Consider the following 26,015-nt stretch of genomic DNA (forward strand, 5'->3'; position numbering starts at 1 on the left):
CCCCAAAGGAAAAGGCAGCCCCCCACATATAATGACTGTGAGTAAGAAGAAAATACAAACACAGAGATGAAATAGATTTAGCAAAGTGAGGCCCGACTTACTAAATAGACCGAGGATAGGAAAGAGAGCTTTGCGGTCAACACAAAATCCTACAAACAACCACGCAGAGGGGCAAAAAGACCCTCCGCACCGACTAACGGTACGGAGGTGCTCCCTCTGCGTCTCAGAGCTTCCAGCAAGCAAGAAAAACCAATTAAGCAAGCTGGACAGAAAAAATAGCAAAACAAAAATAACACAAGCAAAAACTTAGCTTATGCAGAGCAGACGGCCACAGGAACGATCCAGGAGGAAGCAAGACCAATACTAGAACATTGACTGGAGGCCAGGAGCAAAGCACTAGGTGGAGTTAAATAGAGCAGCACCTAACGACTTCACCACATCACCTGAGGAAGGAAACTCAGAAGCCGCAGTACCACTCGTGACCACAGTAGGGAGCTCTGCCACAGAATTCACAACAGCTAGTCACTACTCACGGACAGATGGTGAGGTGCAAGTGTCAGGCCTTCCGGGGTCAATACCAAGAAAGTACATAGACAACCAAGGGAAAAAACAAAGGTGTAAGTCAGGTCACAGTCCAGGGTCAATAACAAGAGATGGCGGATCAAAGCCAAAGGACAAGTCATAGGGGTAGTCAGAACACCAGAACATGGTTCCAAGATCAGGCAACAGAAGATCAGAAGTCAGAACAACAGAACCAGGCTAACACTCACCAGGAAGCACAAACTATGTCTGTCAGTAAGTAGCTGGGAAATCTCCAGAACACCAAACACCTGGAGAAAGTCCTGCACCTCCCAGTCACAGATTGGACAGCTGAGCTGTCAATCAAAGCACTGACAGCTCAGCAAGTCCATCACAGATTGGACAGCTGAGCTGTCAAAGCACCGACAGCTCAGCAAGTCTATCACAGGAATGGACAGCCAAGCTGTCAATCCAAACACCGACAACTCAGCAAGACACAGTTTCCATAGGACAGCATAGCAACCACTCACTGAGTGGGGGAATCGTGACATGGGCATGCTGAATTACACCATGCCTGAATCCTTGTTTCCACAGAAGAGATGTACCGTAATCTTAGAAGCTACTAATCTATCTCCTCTGTGCTAAAATAAAGACATGCTCTGTTGACCCTTACATTATTTTGGCAGTCTGACAGGTATTGAATCTGGCAATGTTTCCAATGTGTTGAGCTGTAACCTCTGTTTCACATTGACATTATTTGGTAGCATTATAGTGGCATATTGAAAATGTGACTGGCACTTTTGCCTGAGACAGAGTTTCTGACACCTGTTTATCAAGGGGCTTGGTTTTCTAGCACTGATGGATGGGCACTAGTTCGGATGTTGAGTGGTGCTCATGGGAGGAGCTGCGGCTGGTGATGCCAATCTCTGCCGTGGCCTGGGATAGAAGGAAAAAAATGTGGCCCCCAGAGGGAGACTGTTGTTGAAAGAAAGAGTGCATCTCTAAAAGGAGTTGTGCTCTGCATCGGGAAGACAATGCGTGGAGGGCTGTGATAGTGATGTGGAACCCACAGAGTAGTTGGCCTGAGTTTGTCGCTGATGAGGACCATCTGTTGTTATAAAAAGAGACAATTCTATGTATTGTGTAACTGACAAGCCCTTTGCCTCCTTGTAGTATTACCGCCAAGTTCTGTGCCTTAAAAATAACAAAATCATTCAATACTCACCCTCTTTGGGTCCAGTTTTGTGTCTCCTCTGCTGACCGGTGTATAGGCTGCAGTGGTGACATCATGTCCACAGCAATGCAGCCTATCACTGAGCTCAGCAGCTCTGCCTATGTGAGCGGCACAAGCCAAAAAGGGACATGGACGCCCAACATTCATTGGGAGAAAAGACTAACCTGCCTGGCCTGATTGCCCAAAGAAGCAATTATAAGAGTGGTATTCCGTCGCTATCACACATTACGAGAACTATTCAGGAATGGTTTGAGGAACGTGAGCGAGAGTTCAAGATGTTGACTTGGCCTTCAAAGTCTCCAGATCTTAATCCAATCAAGCATCTCCTTACAACTTACCGGACTTAATGGACCTTGCCCTAGATACCACAGGACACCTTCAGGGAGGTCTTGTAGAGTCCATTCATTGACAAGTTATGGTGGTTTTGACCTGACAGTGTATAATTTATTGATCTTAAAGGGAACTTGACATTACCAAAAACAGTATCAACCTGCAGAAATAGGGTTAATCTAATCCTATTTACCTGCTGATTAACCCTATTTCTATAGGTAAATGACATTTTTGGTGATTTGATGTCATATTCCTTTTAAATAGCAGCTTGTTGTAAATGTTGGTGTTTTCAATCTTTGCTCTTCCTTGTTTTGCTCTTTTTCAGAATGGAACCAGTTTCCATGTCTTCGACCAAGGCAGGTTTGCCAAGGAAGTCCTGCCCAAGTACTTCAAGCACAATAACATGGCCAGTTTTGTGAGGCAGTTAAATATGTGTAAGTATATCATCAAATGCGTCCATTCAAGCAAAATGGTCAGCGCAAACAGCAGACAGCGCATACTGTTTCCATCTGTGTTGCATCCAAGTGGTCGCCATTTTTCATTACGCTTATGATCACACAAATGTATTTTTGGCCCTTGTGCTTTCCATGTGCGCAAAATATTAAGTAGGAAACTGCATTTGGCCTTGAATTTTTTTAATACTAGATGTAAAATAAATGGATGCCATATAGATGTCAAAAACAGGCGACTTTTCATACGCTCATCTGAACTTAGCCTTAGGGCAGGTGCAGATGGACGTAGATTCTCTCATTCAGGAGAAACGGGCCTAATATACAAATCACACACTGATCAAACGCTGATCAGAATGCGATCACAATATGATCCGATTCTCTTGGATGTGGAGAAAATGAAAAACAAAATTATCTTGTCCAAAAATCTTGTGCAAAAATCGGACTGCCCTAGGATGACATCTGAGTGCAGTCTGATGTTTCTCACACACTCATTGACTTGCATGGACGAATGCAATTTCGAATATTGGATTAAACTTGGCATACGGTGATTGTTTTCTCAGACAGTCTCTGCTCAAGGAAAAAATCAGATGTATGCATGGCCCCATAGACTAACATTGGTCCAGGTGCGATCCGATGTTTTGTTGGATCGCACTCGGACCGAAAATATGCTCGTCTACAGCTGCCCTCGTGCTAAAATTCAGGGTTTTTTAATTTATGAGGAAAAAGGATAGCACACTGATAATAAAATGGGCACATGGGCCAAAAATGAATGAAAATCGGATCAAAGTCAGTCTGTTTTTATTTTTACCTGCGGGCAAAATAACAGGGCTGTGAATTCCTAATATTTAGCCCATTACACTTTTATTTTTAGATGGATTTAGAAAAGTGGTGAATATTGAACAAGGAGGACTGGTGAAGCCAGAGAGGGACGACACAGAGTTTCAACATCTGTACTTCCTGCAAGGCCATGAACATTTGCTGGAGCATATCAAGAGAAAGGTGAGGCTCAACTCTGCTTTTGTATACAATGAAGACTTTTGGACTAATATCGGCTGAATCCTTAGATATTGACAGGTTTGGCCGACGGTCTAATGTGTAGCGTTGTAGATTGTGAGCCCTCACGGGCAGGTTCCTCTCTCCTCCTGTACCAGTCGGTGACACGTTTTATTATTGTACTTGTTTTTTGTTATGTTATACCTCTTTTCACATGTAAAGCGCCATGGATCTCCATGAGATAAGGCGTTGGCCAATGTGTAAGTTGGATGCTCTCTCATGAAGAACATAGGAGCACTCCTTGGTATGGGAGTTTGCTGAGATGGCTGCCGACCGAACGGTCAGCAGAAGCATTGTTTGGCCAACAACCATCTAATGTGTATGGTCAGCTTAAGAATGAAACCTTCAAAAACCATGTTAGCATGAAAGCAAAGAAACTGATGAGAGCTTTGACTAAGCAGATATGAATTCTACTTTTTGTTATCATGTATGAACCACCTAAATGTGTGTACAGAATACCTATATTTATGAAGAGTATAAAATATGCGAACACTCCAGAAAGCCCCTGGAGATAGTTGGCGATCACAAGCTGTGCATTTCCTACTCATAACATCCATAAACAGAATCTCAGAAACTTCTAATTTGGAGTAGTTTTTATTATTGCAATTTTGGAGGCCCTGCTGAGATTCACACTTAGGATTTCACCCCCCGGAGTTTTTTTTCGGTTTTGTGTTTTCGTTTTTCGCTCCCTTACTTTCCAGAGTCATTACTGTTTAATTTTTCTGTCAATATAGCCGTGTCAGGGCTTATTTTTTGTGAGACGAGTTGTACTTTTGAACGATAATATTGCCTTTACCATGTCATGTAACAGAAAACAGGAAAAAAATTCCAAGTGTGGTGACATTGCAAAATAAAGTGGCAATCCCACACTTGTTTTTTTGTTAGGCTTTTTTGCTACGTTCACTAAATGCTAAAACTGACCTGCCATTATGATTCTCCAGGTAATTACGAGTTCATAGACACCAAACATGTCTAGGTTCTTTTTTATCTAAGTGATGAAAAAAAATTTCAAAGTTTGCTTAAAAAAAAAAAAATAATAATAGCGTCTCCATTTTTCGTGATCTCGGGTAAGGTGATGGCTTATTTTTTGCGTACCTAGCTGAAGTTTTTAATGATACCTTTTTTGTACAGATACGATCTTTTGATCATAACAACTACAGCGAAACAGCCAAACATATGATCACCAAGTGATCCCTTCCACTACCAACATAGACCCAATAGAGAATAAGGAAGGTGCCAATATGTAAAAAGGTATAAATTTATTGAGCACACATATAACAATATATACCAGCACTAAATGGCAAAAGGTATAAAAATATACATACAATAATATGGCAATACCCTAAAAGATAGGGGTAGAGTAAGGCAGGTTATATATCAGCGAAAAACCAAAAAAGGAAGAGACCACAATCCTAAGGGTGTATATCACTATATCCCGGATCACACCCAACTGAAAACAGCGTACCATAAGGCCCATATAGGGCTATACATGATCAAATACTATTGTGTTACAGACTGTCAATATCATGTAGTTGTTAGATATGATAGGCCAGTTGTACATAAGATCAAACCTAAACCATGTACCATCAGATATGGGTATAAAGAATACAAAGTGAGGCTAACCACAGTAGTGCTAGTATCCCTGTAGGGTGCCTGACTCAGATTACAGTCACATAGGTGATCACATACCAGAGTTCCGTAATACACATGCAGTGATAAGTTAATACAATAGTAGCACACATAATACGCAGCTCATATTATACCTGCGGCCATGATACAACCCCGGATGGTGGCCCCGTAGCGCACCTCGACGTGAGTTTCACTGCCCCCGCAGTTTCGTCAGGAGGCCTCCTGCATGTGTATTACGGAACTCTGGTATGTGATCACCTATGTGACTACAGGGATACTAGCACTACTGTGGTGAGCCTCACTTTGTACTCTTTATACCCATATCTGATGGTACATGGTTTAGGTTTGACCAAAAAAACAAATTTAATTCTGGCATTTTGATTTTTTCTCGCTACGCCGTTTAGCGATCAGGTTAATCATTTTTTTATTGATAGATTGGGCAATTCTTAAGGCGGCGATACAAAATATGTCTATGTTGGATTTTATTTTTATTGAAAGGAGGGTGATTTAAACTTTTATATTTTCTTTATTTTTTCATATTTGTAAAAACTTTTTTTAACTTTTGGCATGCTTCAATAGCCTTCATGGGAGGCTAGAATTTGCCACAACTTGATTGGCTCTGCTACATAGAGACGATGCTCAGATCGCCTCTATGTAGCTGAATTGCAGACTTGCTATGAGTGCCAGCACCTATCACAGGGTGGCGCTCATAGCAATCCGGCATCAACAACCATAGAGGTCTCAAAGAGACCTCTGGTTGTCATGCCGATGTACCGATGATCATGTGATGGGGCCACCGGTGTGCGGATTTCCGGCCAGATGGCTGGAAGCGCTTGTTAAATGTCACTGTCAGCATTTGACAGCGGCATTTATCTAGTTAATAGGCGCGGGTGGATCGCTATTCCACCCGCGCCTATTTCTTGCACATGTCAGCTGTTTTGAACTCACTGCCGGAGCCCGCATCAAAGCGGGGGATACTGACATCGGCATAATAGTTTGTCCAATGTCAGTAAGGGGTTATGAAGAGTATAAAATATACGAACACTCCCGAAAGCCCCTGGAGATTGTTGGAGATCACAACCAGTGCATTTCTTATTCATAACAGCCATAAACTGAATCTCAGAAACTTCTAAGTTGGAGTGGTTTTTATTCTTACAATTTTGGAGGCCCTGCTGAGATTCACACTTAGGATTTCCTGTACACACCGTAAGGCTAAATTCACAGGACTAAAAAAAAAAACCACCCTATTTCCATGCAGAAAAAAACAAATGTTGATTTTTCATCTGAATTGTCATTTGTATGGCATCCATTTTTATATGTATCAGCAGTTATTAAAATTTACAACACCAAATACAGTTTTCTATGTTAATAAATTGCAGTGTATCTGTAAAAATCGGATGCAATATGGATGATCCGTACGTGATCCGATTTTTTTGAATAGGCAGGTCTCATCTGAAATACGGATGACAATAGTGCACGCTGTAATTTTGTTGATGCAGACATTTGGTCTGTATAAAAAGAAAAATTACACAAACAGCCCTATTGAATAACAGCGCTTTAAATTTTTTTCACGGACAACTCTCATACCAAAAGTATGGTGTGAACGTAGGGCAATAGTGAGATTTGGCAAGACTCCTTCCTTACTTGAACAGGTCTTTAAAGGTGTTGGATGGGGTTGGGGTTGGGGCTCTGTGTGTCTGGTCATGTTCTTTCACACCAAACTCCCCCAACCATATGGATCTACTGGGACACAGTCATGCTCGGACAGAAGAAAGCCTTAATAATAATAATAATAATCTTCATTTTTATATAGCGCTAACATATTCCGCAGCGCTTTACAGTTTTGCACACATTATCATCACTGTCCCCATTGGGGCTCACAATCTAGAATCCCTATCAGTATGTCTTTGGAATGTGGGAGGAAACCCACGCAAACACGGAGAGAACATACAAACTCTTTGCAGATGTTGTCCTGGGTGGGATTAGAACCCAGGACCCCAGCGCTGCAAGGCTGCTGTGCTAACCACTGCGCCACCGTGCTGCCTTCTCCAAACCGTTCCCAGAAAATTAGAAGCATCATCTAAATCCCTTAGCATTAACCTTTCTCCATCATACTTTACAGTTGGCACAATGCAGTCAGGGAAGTAACGTTCTCTCGGCATTCACAAAATTCGGACCCGTAGGCCCTCACACTACTAGATTAAGAAGGGTGATCTATCATTCCATAGAATACAATTCTGCTGATCTAGAGTCCAGTGGTGACTGCTTTATACCACTCCATCTGACACTCGGCATTGTGCTTGGTGATGTAAGGCTGTAATAACTGCTTGGCTATGAAGCTCCCAGCGGGGGCGCAGTGTTTGTACTGATGTTAATACCAGAGGAGGTCTGGACTCTGCTGTTATGGAGTCAGCAGAGCACTGGTAAATTTTCTGCCCTCTGCTCCTCAGCACTGGGTGACCCTGTTCTGTAACTTTATGAATTCAGTTATAAAAAGGTGTACCCGATACTTTTGTTTATATAGTATATTACAATGTTCTATAACCTAACCAGGGGTTTTCTGCTTAGTAAGTTCTATGATGTATCGGGTCCGTCACCACTAGCACAGATAGAGCTAGCAGATGCTCTATCTGCGCTAGCGCGATGTAACGCCGGCACTTGCACTAGCGTATGTGCTGAACGGGCTGCTGCTAACGCAGTGTGAACCTGGCCTAAAACTGGAGGACCTTGAAAATTGGTAAAATGAGATGACCCCATTCTTGAAAAAAAAGCACATAAATTGTGTCATTCTGCATAGGTGTCTGTTGTGAAAAGCGAGGAGACAAAACTCCGACATGAGGACGTGAGCAGACTGCTGTATGAGGTGCAGAGCCTGCGGAGTCAGCAAGAAAACACAGAGTGCCAGATGCAAGATATGAAGCAGTGAGTCCATTACCGCCTGCAGAGATGTGACACACAATCACAAGACGGAGATTGCTCAGTCTATTCAGGCTCGGGCTTTACTCACTGTCAGGGAGTCACAGTCCACTTTCTATTAAGTCTTGTAAACTTTAGTAAAGCATCGTTTATCCCGCAGCTATCTCTCCCAATTCCTCCACACATAGGAGCCGAGCGCTCTTGTGTTCTCAATGAAAAATCTACTCTCAGAATCCTCTGGCAACAGCTTGGGCAGTCCGAAATCAGACATGTCAGACCCTTATCCTTTCTGATCTATCGAGGAACAGTCGGTAGCCTCTTATACAGCAGACTGTCTGCCAAACCAATCAATATCAGCAGTTTCAGCTGACCTTAGTCTAATGTGAATTGAGGCCTTTACAATAGATTTGCCAAGATTCTGCTTTATGTTGGAAAATTTGAGCTCATAATAGTACACAGACAGTTGTGTAAAAAAGTGTTTGCCTCCGTCCTGATTTGCTAGTCTTTCACCAAACAAATGTAAATTATAGGCAAGTAACAGAAAATGCAGTTTATAAATGTAGGTCTTTATTATTAAGGGGAAAAGAAATCCAAACCTATAGGGCCCTGTGTGGAAAATTGATTGCCCCCTAAACCTAATAGCTGGTTGGGCCACACATAGCAGCAACAACTGCAATCAAACGTTTATGATAACTGGCAACGAGTCTTTTACAACGCTCTGGAGGAATTTTGGCCCACTCATCTTTGCAGAATTGTAATTCAGCCACATTGGAGAGTTTCTAGCATGAACCGCCTTTTTAAGGTCATCCCACAGCATCTTAATTGGATTAAGGTCAGGACTTTGACTAGGCCACTCCAAAGTCGTAATTTTGTGTTTCTTAAGCCATTCAGAGGTGGACTTGCTGGTGTGTTTTGGATCATTGTTCTGCTGCATAATGCAAGTGCGCTTCAGCTTGAGGTCATGAACAGATGGCCGGATTTTCTCCTTCAGGATTTTTTGGTAGACAGCAGAATTCATGGTTCCATTTACCACAGCAAGTCTTCCAGGTCCTGAAGCAGCAAAACAGCCCCAGACCATCACACTATCACCCACATATTTTACTGTTGGTATGATGTTCCTTTTCTGAAATGCTGTGCTACTTCTACACCAGATGTAATGGGACATACATACACCTTCCAAAAAGTTCAACTTTTGTCTCATCAGTCCACTTTTGGTATTCTCCCAAAAGTCATGGGTATTATCAAGAATTTTTCTGGAAAAATGGAGACAAACCTTTATGTTCGTATTACTCAGTAATGGTTATCGTCTTGGAACTTTGCTATGCAGGCCATTTTTGCCGAGTCTCTTACGTTGGTGTCATGAACACTGACGCTAACTGATATAAGTGAGGCCTGCAGTTCTTTGGATGTTGTGGTAGGCTCATTTGTGTTTTCTTAGATGAGTCATCACTGCGCTCTTGGGGTAATTTTGTTCAGCCAGCCTCTCCTGGGAAGGTTCAGAACTGTTCCATGTTTTCACTATTTGTGAATAATGGCTGTCACTGTTGTTCACTGGAGTACCAAAGCTTTAGAAATGCCTTTATATCCTTTTCCAGACTGATAGATCTCAGTTACTTTGTTTCTCATTTGTTCCAGAATTTCTTTGGATCACGGCATGATGTCTAGCTTTTGAGGATCTTTTGATCTACTTCATTTTTTCAGACAGGTCCTATTCAAGTGATTTCTTGATTGAGAATATGTGTGGCAATAATCACGCCTGGGTGTGGCTAGGGAATTTGAATGCAGATTTCCAAATATGTGATAAACCAGTTAATTTAAGGGTGGGGCAATCACTTTTTCACACAGGGCCCTCTAGGTTTGGATTTTTTTTTTCACTTAATAATAAAGACCTTCATTTAAAAACTGCATTTTGTGTTTACTTCTATTATCTTTGGCTAATATTGACATTTGTTTGGTGATCTGAAATATTTAAGTGTGACAAGCATGCAAAAGACTAGGAAATCAGGAAGGGGGAAAACACTTTTTCACACAACTGTATTCTCTCACCTCTGAATGCTGAAGTGCCAAAAGAGTTGCACTATTGCATCCTACAATCTGTTGCAAAAGATGCATGTTAATGCCAAAGATAGCGCCTGCATTTGCAACCGAAGTTGCAAAACTTTTAAAAAAACTTCTCTGACCTTACAACTATATATGTATAAAAACATGCATCTGTTTTTACACGCCTGCCTATTGTTATTTTTATCCATTAAAGGGAACCGGTCATCTGATTAATGCTGCCCAAACCTTGGGCAGCAAGAATTTGAACCTATATATTGCACTTCATTCACTGCAGTGATACATTTGATTCCTGGCAATGTCCAGATGCACCATCTAATCACAAGGCCAGTAGTGGTTACTACTGACCACCGTATTACGATTATTACTAACACTAGCCCTTTCCTTTTGCTAGACAGAATGAAGTCCTGTGGCGAGAGGTAGTTTCGCTAAGACAAAACCATTCTCAACAGCAAAAGATTATTAACAAGGTGAGTGAATAAAGCCTTATAGTTGGCATGAACATATATTAATATATTGGAATTTAAAGGGGAATAAAGAAAAATTAAATAACTAATGCAAATTCATTACAGCAAAGTTCCTAAATGCCTTTAATTAGCAAATCACACTCATTATGCCTAAGGAAGTAATCACTGTCTTGTTACACTGTCAGAATCCTGTCCTAGAATGTTAATAGGACTGGAACATGTGAGCATTTGCAGTAGCAGGCTCCACTGTTGTGACCTGCAGATAAATTACCATATAGTATAAAATGTCAAACTGACTCCAGGTCACAGCAGCATTCTAGAATACAAGGTGGACAGCAGTGTGAGCAGCCTCTTCTTACCTCAGCACCCCTGCTATCTCAAGTGTTAAATCAGAAAGACAGGGTGGACAGCAGTGTTAGTAAACTCGTCTTATCTCAGCACCCCTAGTATCTCAAGTGTTAGATCAGACAGACAGGATGGACAGCAGTGTGAGCAGCATCTTCTTACCTCAGCACTCATAGTATCTCCGCTATTAGGTTATTAAATCAGATAGACAGGATGGACAGCAGTAGGAGTGGCTTTTTCTTACCTCAGTGTTCCTGGTATCTCCACTATTAGATTATTAGTTCAGGTAGACAGGGTGGATAGCAGTGTGAGCAACCTCTTCTTATCTCAGCACTTCTGCTATCTTTAGTATTAGATCAGACAGACAGGGTGGACAACAGTGTTAGCAAACTCATCTTATCTCAGCATCCCTACTATCTCAAGTGTTAGATCAGACAGTGTGGACAGCAGTGTGAGCAGCCTCTTCTTACCTCACCACTCCTGGTATCTCCAGTATTAGATCAGATACACAATGTGGACAGCAGTGTGAGCAGCTTCTTCTTACCTCACCACTCCTGGTATTCCCAGTATTACATCAGATAGACAGTGTGGACAGCAGTGTGAGCAGCCTCTTCTTACCTCACCACTCCTGGTATCTCCAGTATTAGATCAGATAGACAGGTTGCACAGCAGTGTGAGCAGCCTCTTCTTACCTCACCACTCCTGGTATCTCCAGTATTAGATCAGATAGACAGGTTGCACAGCAGTGTGAGCAGTCTCTTCTTACCTCAGCACTCCTGGTATCTCCAGTATTAGATCAGATAGACAGGTTGCACAGCAGTGTGAGCAGTCTCTTCTTACTTCAGCACTCCTGGTATCTCCAGTATTAGATCAGACAGACATGGAGGACAGCAGTGTGAGCAGTCTCTTCTTACTTCAGCACTCCTGGTATCTCCAGTATTAGATCAGATAGACAAGGTGGACAGCAGTGTGAGCAGCCTCTTCTTACCTCACCACTCCTGGTATTCCCAGTATTACATCAGATAGACAAGGTGGACAGCAGTGTGAGCAGCCTCTTCTTACCTCATCACTCCTGGTATCTCCAGTATTACATCAGATAGACAGGGTGGACAGCAGTGTGAGCAGCCTCTTCTTACCTCATACAAAACACAGAGAGAAAAGAACATGCAATAACGCAGGGATCAACAAAAATCACAATTTGTATTCGTTACAAATCCTAAAGACACCACACTAACAACATTAAAAACAATTAAAAAACATACATAGAAAGATTACCCAAGAAGTCTAATCACTCACAAGGGACCTGAGAACCTACAAAGATACCTCTATAATCCTAAACTATCCTGAGCAAGTAACTGCACCAAAAACGTGCTAACCAATATTAGCTATAAAGTGCAGATGGTGCAGACAATTAAATGTGCATTATGCCACAGAACAGTCCAATAGTTTGCCAAAAAGGCATATACACAAGCTACAGGACAAAAAATATATATCCAGATCTGTTGCAACCTATAATGGCATATAATTACCAAATAAGGTCTCCAATGGACATGCTCATAGTTGATCGGTTCCCTGAGGTAGAAGAGGTCATGAGGAAATCAGCCCCCTTGTGGCCCACCCAACGCGTATCGTCACATTAGTGACTTCATCAGGGATAATGGCCTCTTCTTACCTCACTACTCCTGGTATCTTCAATATTAAAATATTCACTGGGAGCACATCTTACAACATATGCTGGGGGAAGAGCATCCTGTTGCTCATGCTCACAGGCTCCTGTCCTAGAAGCATTCTAGGACAGGCTTCTGACAGTGTAACAAGACAGCAGCCAATTTAATTCTATATTGATTACATCCCTAGACAAAACAAGAGAGATTTGCTACTCAACGGTATTTAATAACTTACCATATTTATAATTACATTTTCTATAGTTATGGTTTTTTTTCCCGCAGAATCCCTTTAATGTCGCCATACACCTCTAATAGCTGTAGGTCAACTGCTTTTCCTCCTGTTGCTCTGTTTGGAAACTTCATATTCTCCACTTCTGAAGGATAAGAAGTAGTTACTCCTATGATAAAATTGTGCTTCAGTGATAAATAGCCCCTATGATCTACTTTTAGGGTAATTTTAAGTAAGAAAAACTTCTGTATATATTGGTACCAAGAGCAGTTAAAATATTTTTTTACTGTAAACTCTGACAAATGAGCAGACCATTTAGCATTTAATTGAAAGCAGGAGTAGAAACTGGAGATTAGATCCCAAGTCCCAAGCAGCACTGTAGTAGCATGGATCTAGTGTCTAAAATGTCTGTGAAGGTGCAGGAAACTTTATCCTGTAGTTTTGGGCTGAAGAAATCAAAGTGGGTAGAGTTTGCAAAATGACCATAAATATGCCTGTGTTTCTACCTTTAGGATACACTATACACTCCTGTGCACTTTATGCTCTTGCACAGTACCTTGCCTGGCCGACTTTACCCTCTGCCATCTACATCAGTATAGCTGCCATTGTTAGCTGGTTTCTAGCAGAGCTCAACTCTCTTGCACTCCTCTACAATGGAGCTTGTAATTACTAGGCAGTGTAGAGTTGTGCTGGCAAATCAGCAATGTGAAACTGCAAATGCTGCTCTGTTGATGTATATGGCAAAAGATAATCTTCTGCCATAAGCATCAACATGGCAGCACTGCAAATCAGAGTCAGTTACAGATTTGGAAAAAGACAATATAGAACTACATAATGGACAGTTGTAAAGGACTCTAAAGAGAACCATTCACCAGGTCAAACATAGTTTGATTTCGCCCTTATTTTCTTTTTGCTGCTCCCAATTAATTTTTTTAAATTTGCCATACTGTTTAATTTGCTCATTTGTATGGTCATTACCAAGAGGGCATTACTCCTCAAGTAATAATACAGAGCGGCCTAAAGAGATTCTTGTAAGCCACACTACCTTGGTCAAGACCATACAAATTTGTGCTATATAAAAAAGCCCATACCTCTAGAACCATATGGCTGATTTTAATTGGCTTGTTTTTATTCCACAAAAGTACATTGAAGGGAACCTCTCAGCCCATTTTTACATTTGTAAGTAGTGGTATGGTTATGTTAGAGCCATACCGATGTGTCAGTCATGAGAAATCCAGCGTAAAAATGATATGCAAATGATATGTAAATGATATGTAAATCAGTCTGGAAGTGCACTGGGGGCGTGTCAGTGCACTTGTACTCCTTCTTCCCAGTGCATTTCTAGCCCAAATTGCATGTGGCTCAGATTTTTAATGACTGGCATATTGGATTTCTGCAAAAAAAATTTAAGTTGATAATTGTTATTGAATATATTACTTATCTTTAGGATCGGTCATCCATAGCAGAACGTTAGGGGTGGGACAACTTTAATAATTTAATCACAAACTGATGAGCATAAAAAACACTATTTTGTTTTTATTCTTTGCTAGAAAAGATCTAGTTAAAGTTCACAAAGGAGTTCAAAAAGTGCAAATACAGCGTATTATTAGTATTATTTTACATAGTATTATTATAATGCACCTGTTTGTAGTTTGCCTTAGTGTCGCCTTTTAAATCTAGTTGTTACCGATGCCTATAAAGGGTGAAGGGTCACTGACTTCTGTAACTAACACCTGATTCTCTGCTTTTTCATGACAGTTAATCCAGTTTCTATTCGGACAACTGCCTCCCGGCCCCTCCAGTGCTGGGATAAAGAGAAAGATGTGAGTGCCTGCAGGAGATCACCCCCACCCGAGCTGACAAAACCTCCCCACCAACAAAATCACAAGCTCAGCGAGGTCCCCGAGTGCCGGTCACCTGACCCGCTCACCCTAGTGATGGGCGCTGAATGGTCTTGCTGAGTCAGATCTGCTGACCACTGGCTTTCAATATTCTGTGTGCAAAGTGCCCTCTCAGCTCCTGGGACTATTGTGGGGGCAGAGAAAGAAAGGGAAAAGCATCCAAAAATAGGCAGATAAGCACAATAACCCAATATCGATAACAATGGATGGAAAGATTTCAAAAGCATTATTAAAATGGAGAAAAACTTAAAGGGTTTGAATGAAGGGATATATCTTTGTTCAATCAAGGGTGTAGTAGGAGCTGTCACAACCAGGTCCTGGTGCCGGAGGGATCTTTTTGGAAACCTAAGATAACTCTAGTATTAAAATTGGACCATGTTAAGGATTTTGCAGGAGCTTTGAGTTGTGCTCAGGTTTCTCCGCAGTCCCAGACGCAATAATTGAAGCGGAGATCAAACTTTGTTCTCAGGATCACTGGTGGTCCCAAAGGTCGAACCCTCAGCAGGTAGTAAGTTACCCTGTTGTGAATTCTGTGGCCAAGCTCCCTCCTGTGGTCGTGAGTGGTACTTCGGCTGGTTCTGTCTATGAGCTTCCTTTGGTGGATGAGAGTGGTACTGCGGCTTCTGAGTTTCCTTCCTCAGGTGATGAGGTTAAGTCGTTAGGTGCTGCTCTATTTAACTCCACCTGGTGCTTTGATCCTGGCCTCCAGTCAATGTTCTAGTATTGGTCTTGCTTCCTCCTGGATCGTTCCTGTGGCCTGTCTATCCTGCATAAGCTAAGTTCTGCTTGTGTTACGTTTGTTTGCTATATTTTCTGTCCAGCTTGCTATATTGGTTTTTCTTGCTTGCTGGAAGCTCTGAGACGCAGAGGGAGCACCTCCGTACCGTTAGTCGGTGCGGAGGGTCTTTTTGCCCCTCTGCGTGGTTGTTTGTAGGTTTTTGTGTTGACCGCAAAGCTATCTTTCCTATCCTCGGTCTATTCAGTAAGTCGGGCCTCACTTTGCTAAATCTATTTCATCTCTGTGTTTGTATTTTCATCTTTACTCACAGTCATTATATGTGGGGGGCTGCCTTTTCCTTTGGGGAATTTCTCTGAGGCAAGGTAGGCTTATTTTTCTATCTTCAGGGCTAGTTAGTTTCTCAGGCTGTGCCGAGTTGCATAGGGAGCGTTAGGCGCAATCCACGGCTACCTCCAGTGTGGTGTGATAGGATTAGGGATTGCGGTCAGCAGAGTTCCCACGTCTCAGAGCTCGTTCTATGTTTTTGGTAATTGTCAGGTCACTTTGTGTGCTCTGAACTTCAAGGTCCATTGTGGTTCTGAATTACCTGTTCATAACATTACCCCCTGTCCCAGGAGTAAAGAAGATCCTAGAGTGAAAGTATATATCTTTGTTCATCCAGGGGTGTAGTTGGAGCTGTCACAGGTCCTGATGCCTGAGGGATCTTTTGGGAAACCAAAGTTAGCACTAGTATTAAAATTGGACCATGTTAAGGATTTTGCATTGGGACTGAGGAGCTTCGAGTTTCGTCTCGGTACATAACTATGCAATGAATGTGTAACCATGGAAGGGGCTAGAGGAAGAGCAGAAGTAGGATACCGTACGTGCCTATCATGTTCAAAGAGCTACTTCCTCCTATTTACACCTGGAGCTTAACTTTTAGGATTGCCGAAAGGTAGAAATCCAAGGTACAATGTAGAAAACCAGTTAAGCAAGATGAAGCCTTGGCACGAAAATCATTAAGTACATATAGAGTTTATGTAGAATATGCTGCACTTTCAGGGCAGATCATCCTTTGTCCTCGTGTCAATCAGATTTGTGATTATTGCCTAGATTTAGTTCTTCTGATAAAACCTTTTCTATTTTAGACCTCTTATGTTGGATGACGGGAACTCTGCCCTACCAGTGTCCAAATTTAGTAGACTCCTTCCTGTCGATTCACTGCATGACCCCTATTACATACAGTCGGTGAGTTTTCCTATTATTTTCTTGCTTGGGTGGCAAATCATTTAGCTAGACATAATAATTAAAGGGGGTTATCAAGACCCTTTAACCTAATAGTCTATCCGAATATCAGATTGTTGGGTGCCCTACTTGACCGGTTGTTTGAGAAGGCTCAGGTCAATCGGCAAGTGTGGACATAAAGCCAAGAAATATGAAAAATGAGGACTGGAGGAGAGTTCAGTCTTTTTTTTTCTTTATATCTCCTTCAATATATATAATATAATACACAGTGGGCCACAAAAGAAACTCCATAACATGGTCACTCTTTTATATAAGATAGATGACCTTTCACTTCCTATGTAAGAGGAGACCAAAATAACAAACCTTTCTCAAATATATGGGATTTGGAAAAGTAAAAAAAATGGCCTCTCAAATTAAGTAAAGTTCTAGCCCTTTAAGAGAAGGAGACTGGGGTTGATGGAAGTTGGGCTCTTCACTGTCTCACTATTTCGACAGCTTTGTGAGACTTCCTTCTTCAGAGCTGATAGATACCACCATGTGGGGGAAGCTTTGTTCACCTTGTAAACACACATTTTAGCAAGACAATCAACAATTTTGGTGAAAAAGTCACATAAATCATTAAAAACAAAAAATAAAGAACATTTCTAATTTTGCCCAAATTTCACGATCCACATGCATCATTTGGAAGAATTTGACCAAAAATTGGAAATGGATAGCACAACACTTAAAAAGAAAGGTGACTTACAAGAACTTTGATTGATGAATCGGACTCTTAATTTTTCGCATGTTGAGCTAAAACGTTCCAAACTTTGCACAAAAAGTTTCAGATGTACATAAAATTAACAATCCTCCTCTGGAGTGCTTAGTTCATGTACATCTGAAATGTTTGTGCAAAATTTGGAACTTTTTTTTTTGCTAAACATGAGCAAACATTTAGCGACTTTTTAAAAAGTCGCAATTTATGAATCAGCTGAAAATATTTGGATAACAAATACCTCGCCCATATGGGTGAACATAAAAAAATACAGCATATTATATATAAAATAGAGTTTAAAAAGGGCAACACTTTAAAAGAAGAATAAGGAGCAAATGAAAATGAGGTGAAAAATATGAAAAAATAGAAAAAAAAAGGTGCAAATGCAATAATGAATTGGACCCGATGTGTTTAAAAGTGAAATATCCTTTATAGAGACATTAATATCTGGTTTTGCTGGTATTCCATTTCAGTCATTCGGTTTTGTGCTGCAAATGGCAATAAATATGTTCCTTTCAGTAAAGCCAAACCCTGAGGGCATGAACTAAGTAAATAATACGATGAGTCTCTCTTGTACAATCGAATGATCAGCTCTGAGTCACTGTAGAAAAGTGTTACACATGTTGGTGGCCTGACCTCTTTTGTTCTGTAGTAATAACTCAAGACTTTAAAAAGAACATTTTTGGAATGGGATGTCGTGATATTCATCACGTTTCGCCCCAGGCAATACACCCTCAGGGGTTTTACTGTTTTTTTTTTTTAAAAGGCTCAGACTGGTTAGAAAGTCAACGATCCCCTGCAGCTCCTGATCCAGCACTCACCCAGTCTGTGCTGGTCTCTACTTCCAAGTCCCTTCTCGACACCCAGGAAATAGATGGCAATGACTGCTCTGATAATCATAAATGGGTCACTGTGGTGGCCAGTGATTGTCATGTCCAGACATTTCTGTGGTCTCAAGACACGATCAGGATGTAAAGTCCAGTGAGGACCAGGAGCTGGGTATAGGAGACGGACAATATCACGTCTTTGATTATTATCTAAGAATCTGCCAGGGAAGTAGTTCTGATCGTCTGTAGATCTTTTATATCTTTTTCTGAGCTGATAAGTGACCATAGACCACATTTACAAGAAAACAAAGCCTGTAAAAGCCAAATGGTGCAAAAGTTGTAATGAAACGCAATTACAAAACTTAATTTTAGCCCCAAATGCATCCATCTAAGTAAAAAAAAAAAAAAAAGTAACAATATCCCTTTAAATCATAGCATTCTACCACCACTAGGGGGAGATTAGGCATTTACTATATGTATGTATTACCTGTATGCAGTGAGCTCTGGAGCTCCCCCTAGTGGCAACTGCATTCTATCATTTAAAAAAAATCTGCAAATTTATGTGGACCTATTAAGATAAAGAAAATGATGTTTAGTGGTAGACATTAGGTTTAAATTAATTTAAATATCTCCCCAATGCCAGATGTTAGAGGAAACTAGGGTCAAGCAAGTGAGATTGCATTAAAATGGCACTGCTTTATCCTGTGATGGTCATATTTGGTTTGGAGTGTCACATACTAAATTCTCTACGTAGCCACCTACAGATCCAGCGTCCTCATTAAACAGCCCTGCTGTCAGTGCGGGGCCCGTGATTTCGGACGTGACAGAGACTCTACCCACCAACTCGGTGACGGCACAGCCTAATGCTGATGGGGAGAGGTAAGGATTCCCGCGAGATTTACTAAGAGGTTGGAGATTGATGCTTCAGGCGAGTAAAGCATTTGACGGTCTTCTATCTAATATATATATCAGATTTTACACAGAATGGTGAGAAATGAAAATTGTTTAAATGTCTATGGGCTGAAGAAATCAATCCGACTTATGTGATTTAGGAAATGTGAGAGGTTTTCCCATGAGCAACATGTATCTCCTATCCACTACATAGGTGACAAATGTATATTGGTGGGTGATCAACCATTAGGAACCTGTTGTGAATTCTGTGGCAGAGCTCCCTCCTGTGGTCACAAGTGGTACTTCGGCTGATTCTCTCTGGGAGCTTCCGTTTGTGGAGGAAACTGGTACTGCTGCTTCTGAGTTTCCTCCCTCAGGTGATCTGGTGAGGTCGTTAGGTGCTTCTCTACTTAACCCCACCTAATGCTTTATTCATGCTTCCTGTCAATGTTCCAGTGTTGGACTTGTGTTTCTCTGGATCATTCCTGTGGCCTGCTGCTCTGCATAGCTAAGTGCTTCTTTGCTATTTGTTGCTATTTTTTCTGTCCAGCTTGTCTATTTGTTTTGCTGGAAGCTCTGGGACGCAAAGGGTGTACCTCCGTGCCGTTAGTTCGGTACGGAGGGTCTTTTTGCCCCTTTGCGTGGTTTTCTTTAGGGTTTTGTGTAGACCACAAAGTTATCTTTCCTATCCTCGTTCTGTCTAGAATATCGGGCCTCACTTTGCTGAATCTATTTCATCCCTACGTTTGTCTTTTCATCTTACTCACAGTCATTATATGTGGGGGGCTGCCTTTTCCTTTGGGGTATTTCTCTGAGGCAAGGTAGGCTTATTTTTTCTATCTTCAGGCTAGTTAGTTTCTCAGGCTGTGCCGAGTTGCATAGGTAGCGTTAGGCGCAATCCACGGCTGCCTCTAGTTGTGTTTGGAGAGGATCAGGGATTGCGGTCTGCAGAGTTCCCACGTCTCAGAGCTCGTTCTATTATTTTGGGTTATTGTCAGATCACTGTATGTGCTCTGACCTCCATGTCCATTGTGATACTGAATTGTCTCTTATAACAGGAACTCCAATATTTATTACAAGGGGGTCACAAGTCCTGTGTGAATGAAGCAATAGTGTGCATGTCTGACCACCGAGTAGTGCGCATGGGTGGCCATGGAGTAGTGCGCATGCATGACCACCAAGTAGTGTGCACCTGTCATCACTGGGGAGTATGCATGTGTCACCATCGAGTAGTGTGCATGTGTCACCACCGAGTAGTGCGCATGCATGACCACCGAGTAGTGTGCATGTGTCACCACCGAGTAGTGTGCATGTGTCACCACCGAGTAGTGTGCATGTGTCACCACCAAGTAGTGTGCACCTGTCATCACTGGGGAGTGTGCATGTGTGACCACCGAGTAGTGTGCATGTGTGACCACCGAGTAGTGTGCATGTGTCACCGCTGGGGAGTGTGCATGTGTCACCACTGAGTAGTGTGCATGTGTGATCACCGAGTAGTGTGTATGTGTGACCACCGAGTAGTGTGCATGTGTGACCACCAAGCAGTGTGTATGAGTGGCCATGGAGTAGTGTGCATGCGTGACCACTGAGTAGTGTGCATGTGCCACCACCGAGTAGTGTGCATGTGTGACCAACGAGTAGTGCACATGTGTCACCACCGAGTAATGTGCATGTGTGACCACCAAGTAGTGTGTATGGGTGACCACCGAGTAGAATGCATGTGTCACCAACGAGTAGTGTGCATGTGTCACCACCGAGAAATGTGCATGTGTGACCACCGAGTAGTGTGCATGTGTGACCACCGAGTAGTGTGCATGTGTGACCACTGAGTAGTGCGCATGTGTCACCAACGAGTAGTGTGCATGTGTCACCGCTGGGGAGTGTGCATGTGTGACCACTGCTTCAATTGAGATGGAATGGAGCGGTGATCATTCATGGTTACTACCACTTTATTCACACAGGGACATAGAACTCACATTGTCAGGATTACTGGGGGTTCTGCACTAGGACCCCCTCCATCATATAGGTATACTTTGCATGGCTGATACATTTGGCTTGTGGGATCATGCAAGGCCGGCTCCAGGTTTTTGAGGGCCCCGGGCAAAAGAGTCTCAGTGGGCCCCCCTTTAACACAACCACGATTCATGATGCGGCAGGAAAAATAGCTGGCAAGCAGCCAATGTATCCCAGACAGCGTGAGTGGGCCCCCCGTCTCGCCAGGGCCCTGGAACTTGCCCGGGTACGCCGGGTGCTGACGCCGGCCCTGGGATCATGATCCATCCAATGAAATGTCTCAGCCCATTGCCTTTACATTGCAACTACTGATGTACTCTTTAGATTCCGGTAGACCCCACACACAAGAGATCCCTGTCAGCCCAATGATCATTCAGCCGATAGTCATCTTCCCTGACTCTTACGACTTGGCCTTGCTCTCCTGTGTTCTCTATGAGAGAGACGCTGCCAGGCCTCTCTGGCAGCGGCTTAACCCCCGAGGAACTAAAGGCTTGGCCATGGGATATCCAACCGGTCAGATCCTTCTCTACCCTGACATCATCTATCAGTCTAATGTGTACTGGGACTTCCCTACTCTCCCTTGTCGGCTGATGTTAGTGGGTTTGGAAGGCTTTCACCTAATCTGTACGGGGTCTTAATTTATGAAGGGCAGATTACTTTAGCCCTAAATTAATTGACTAATTTGTCTCATATTTCTGTGATCAAAAGATGACACCATGATCTCCTAAATAATGGCATAAGTGGAATTACATGGGAGGTCTACATAAAACCCTGGCTGCCTTAAGATGGGCTTGATAGATTCCATCATCCTTGTTCATTGTGCGTGCTTTTACTTCTAGGGGTAAGTGTCTTCTACTGATTAAAGAAGAGCCAATCAGTCCAGCAGTAAAGGGACCCTCTGAAGCGGACGTCCCCCTGACTGGCTGCACTGCATGTTCTGACCCTCCAGTGTTGCCAGTTGCAATGGTTCAATCTATACTGGAAGGAAAAGAAAGCTGTAGCCCACCCCATCCCTTAGGATCCCAGCAGCTGGAGGCGCGAGGACGGAGGAATCCCTTGGAGAGGTTATTTGAGGCTTCCTTTCTTTACCCACTCTATTAGACATCATATGCCTTTGAACCTTTATCAGCTCTCCTATATCTTGGAGCCCAATTTAAATCTCTTGTTGCCTTACAAATGATTTATGAAGGGGTAATATTACACTAGAATCAAAGATTTTTCTCTCTTTTTTTTATACACCCTAAAATCTTTTTTTGGCTTTGCAGCTGCTGCCTGGCATTGAGCACCGCTGCTCAGCTTGTGTGTAGCCAGAATACCTAAGTCCTTATTCCATTTACTCACACATGTAGACGTTTCCTAAACATGCAGGAGTAAAATGAAGCCATTTATTTCCCTAGACAGGACTCTCTTGACGGTTCTGACGTCAGTCTGGAAGGACTACAGCTCCTGCTCAGAAGTCAGCATTACAGTCTGGATTCTGCTGCTGTTCTGGATGTAAGCATTTTTCCCCAAGCATCATTGATGAAGCAAGGTGTGAATGGCATGATTGGTTGCCAATTTGCGCAAGTGCATTTTTTTTTTACACTTTTAAGCCAATTTTGTGCAATATGTTGAAAGTTTGTACTCCACTTTTTGGAAGGTCCCAATCTTAAATATATGGCCAGCCTAAGTCTGCAACTAATTAGTATATCAGTAATTGTCATGACCCCTCTGGAGGGTTATTTCTTAGCTTTCCCCATGTTCCATGGTAATGTACTGCGTATGTTCCCAATCATGATTTATATTATTAATACATTTTGCAGGTTTTTAGTGCTGGCCTCTGTGTAGGTGAATGGAGTCTTCCTGCCATGGATCCAAGTCTATCACCGGTGAGAATGCTTACATTAACCTGGAACTAAGGGGCGGCGCCTGACCCCTGAAATACATCCCCATACCGTCATCCCTTCTCCATCAGATAGAGAAATGTGATCCATCATTGCACAGAACATGTTTCCTCCAGAGTCCAGTGTTGACATCTTTACACCACTCAAACCGATGCTCGGCATTGTGCTTGGTGATGTGAGGCTCCATGCAGCTGCTCGGCCATGAAGCTCCCAGCGGGGGCACAGTATTTGTGCTGATGTTAGTACACCAGAGGAGGTCTGGACTCTGCAGTTATGGAGTCAGCACAGTGGTGGTGACTTTTCTGCCCTATGTTCCTCCGAACTTGTTGACCACGCTCTGTAATGTTACGGGGTCTCCACTTTGTGGCTGAGTTACTGAGGTCCCTTTCACTCCTCAATAATATCACTCACAGGTGATGGGGAGAGATTTAGGAGGGAAGAAATGTCATGAACGGACTCGTTACCCAGGTGGCTCCTATTACAGGTCCGCACTGGTATCAGTGAGCTCTTGAGGTGATGGTATACACCAGGGGGGATGAAGGACCAGTTGTTATACACCAGGGGGGTGAGGGACTTGTTATTATCCACCGAGGGACTGGTTGTTATACACTGAGGGGTGAGAGACTGGTTGTTATACACCGAGGGGTGAGGGACTGGTTGTTATACACCGATAAATGAGGGACTGGTTGTTATTCACCGAGGGGTGAGGGACTGGTTGTTATACACCGATAAATGAGGGACTGGTTGTTATTCACCGAGGGGTGAGGGACTGGTTGTTATACACCGATAAATGAGGGACTGGTTGTTATTCACCGAGGGGTGAGGGACTGGTTGTTATACACTGGGGGCAAAGGGAATGAGTGAAAAACCTGAATTTGGTGATTAAGACATGTGTCCAAAACTTTTCTCCATACATTGTCTTTACTCTATTTAACTATGGTTTATACTCAGATACAACAACTCTCAGTGGACCTGGAGAGGAATGTAGCCGAAATGCCTCCTAAAGGGCTGACTCCTCAGTTCAGCTCCCCTTGCTCAGGTAAGAGAGCAACCACAGCCAATATGAAATAATCCAAGAAAAGCCACCCGACAGGGATGAGATATAACAATGTCTTTATTATATATAATTGGCAATTTTAAACAATAATAATAAAATACCGAAAAATGTGCGCACACAAGGACAATATAATTCATAAAACATCAAAAGAATTTAAAAAAAAAATGGTACAGGCTGACCCAAAGAAAATATATAATATATATATAATAACAGGTACATACAACCCCCAAAGAGAGTATACAGATAACTAGCATAATATGGCCCCGAAATTACATATACCCATCATGGACACTCTATAATGTAATATGTGCAAATTATAGCAAAAAATTAATTAACTTGGTCACAATCGCCAAGCTACACGTGCAAAGAACTGCAATATAAAGTGCCAAAAAAGGGAGAACTTTGTATGAAAAAAATGAATAAAATAATTAATATGGCATATTACAATATGCCATAAAGTGTATCGTGCAAAAAAAGTGCAAAGTGCAATAATGTGCAAGGACCATAGGAATTGTAACTTCCACAGAGAGGTGCAATAACTAAGCAAATACTATGTTAATAATAATGTGCAACTAAACTGCAATGTGCAAAAGCGCCAATAAAGTGACCACACGTAAATAGCTAGACGTTTGTGCAGTTGCACAGCAAAGAATGTAGATGCTATATAAAGACACAAGGAAGTTGCCCAGTCTGAACTGTAGCCAAAATACCACAGTAGGAGCCAAGAGCCAATATGGCCAATAGAGCGCAATAGAGGGGGAATGTATGTTATCTTTCAATATACCTTAAGCAATGGGTCAGCCAGGTCCCGGAAAGGCGCACCCCGACGCGCGTTTCGGATCTCAATCCTTCGTCAGGGGGTGACTTGCTCAGGTAAGGCTACTGCATGGAAGGAGATGTGAGGGGGTTGGGCGGGTCAAGCTGTTGGGTCCAAGGGGTAGAAAATGTTTCTGACCTCCCCTTGCTAGTTCTGTAACGAGTGGTAGACCATAGGGGACCCTCATTAATCGCTGCTGCTTCTCCTCCTTTTGAATGTTTTAAGAATTTTCGCCTTATTCTCTGTACATTTGGCGACACTTTTTAAGCTGTCTTTCTTTTCTTTTTTTTTTGTCCTCGACAAATTTTCTTTTCCAGATCTGTTAGACAGATTCATGAAATTAGACTTTTTGGATGCGTTTTCAATTTGGCTCATTTTTGTGACTTTTTTTTTTTTTTAAAGGATTTGCAATTTTTGGTTCTAAAAATTTGTAAAAAAAAAAAAAAAACTGATTGCAAAAAGAAAAAAGTGCCTTTTTGATTTTGATGTTTACCCTCCAATTATTACAAATTTCTCTCATTTTTAAGGATATGTAATAGATTTCTGATATTTTATAGGAAAAGAACCAAATCTGGAGAATACAGTGCCTTTCTTGACGGAAGACATAGTGAACCTGGCAGGATCCTCGTCACTCTTCGGCGCAGAAGACAATGTGGCGTCTTACCTCTCTAGTGGGGTCCTTCAAGGCGATGCTACCCTAGGACTGTCCCCTCCGGAGGAGAGGAATGAGTGACCTATACAATCCATAGAGTGACACTTTACTGCAACACTGTACATACAATGATTGAAAATGGACCTTCTGCGCTGTATACAGTATACAGATATAGGATATTTCCATAATCCAAGGGTCCGAAACCCCGGCCCGAAGGGAAATCTAACGTCCGGTCGCCTATTTTATCTCTATTCTCTGCGGACACAACATGGAAGGATAAAGGTTTTAGTGTCAAATTGAATGTATTTTCTTCTGTCAATTGCTTAAAAAAAATAATATTAGTGTCTTCCAGTTCTTT

At 42.2% G+C, this 26,015-nt stretch overlaps 1 protein-coding gene across 1 annotated transcript in view; it reads left to right on the forward strand.

The window, feature by feature from the left end:
* The window catches only part of HSF4 (heat shock transcription factor 4), a 55,559-nt gene extending 29,821 nt beyond the window's left edge, over nucleotides 1-25,738 (forward strand). Inside the window, exons 2-14 of the mRNA XM_069740064.1 lie at nucleotides 2,409-2,517; nucleotides 3,407-3,534; nucleotides 8,015-8,139; nucleotides 10,586-10,661; nucleotides 14,658-14,722; nucleotides 16,667-16,766; nucleotides 18,995-19,010; nucleotides 19,115-19,223; nucleotides 22,088-22,312; nucleotides 22,646-22,742; nucleotides 23,051-23,116; nucleotides 24,083-24,170; nucleotides 25,608-25,738. Of these exons, the coding sequence (XP_069596165.1) occupies nucleotides 2,409-2,517; nucleotides 3,407-3,534; nucleotides 8,015-8,139; nucleotides 10,586-10,661; nucleotides 14,658-14,722; nucleotides 16,667-16,766; nucleotides 18,995-19,010; nucleotides 19,115-19,223; nucleotides 22,088-22,312; nucleotides 22,646-22,742; nucleotides 23,051-23,116; nucleotides 24,083-24,170; nucleotides 25,608-25,738 (1,335 nt within the window). The remainder of the gene's footprint in view (nucleotides 1-2,408; nucleotides 2,518-3,406; nucleotides 3,535-8,014; nucleotides 8,140-10,585; nucleotides 10,662-14,657; nucleotides 14,723-16,666; nucleotides 16,767-18,994; nucleotides 19,011-19,114; nucleotides 19,224-22,087; nucleotides 22,313-22,645; nucleotides 22,743-23,050; nucleotides 23,117-24,082; nucleotides 24,171-25,607) is intronic.
* The last annotated feature ends 277 nt before the right edge of the window (nucleotides 25,739-26,015 follow it).

The sequence above is a fragment of the Ranitomeya imitator genome, chromosome 9, assembly GCF_032444005.1.
Source record: "Ranitomeya imitator isolate aRanImi1 chromosome 9, aRanImi1.pri, whole genome shotgun sequence".
Lineage (NCBI taxonomy): Eukaryota > Metazoa > Chordata > Amphibia > Anura > Dendrobatidae > Ranitomeya > Ranitomeya imitator.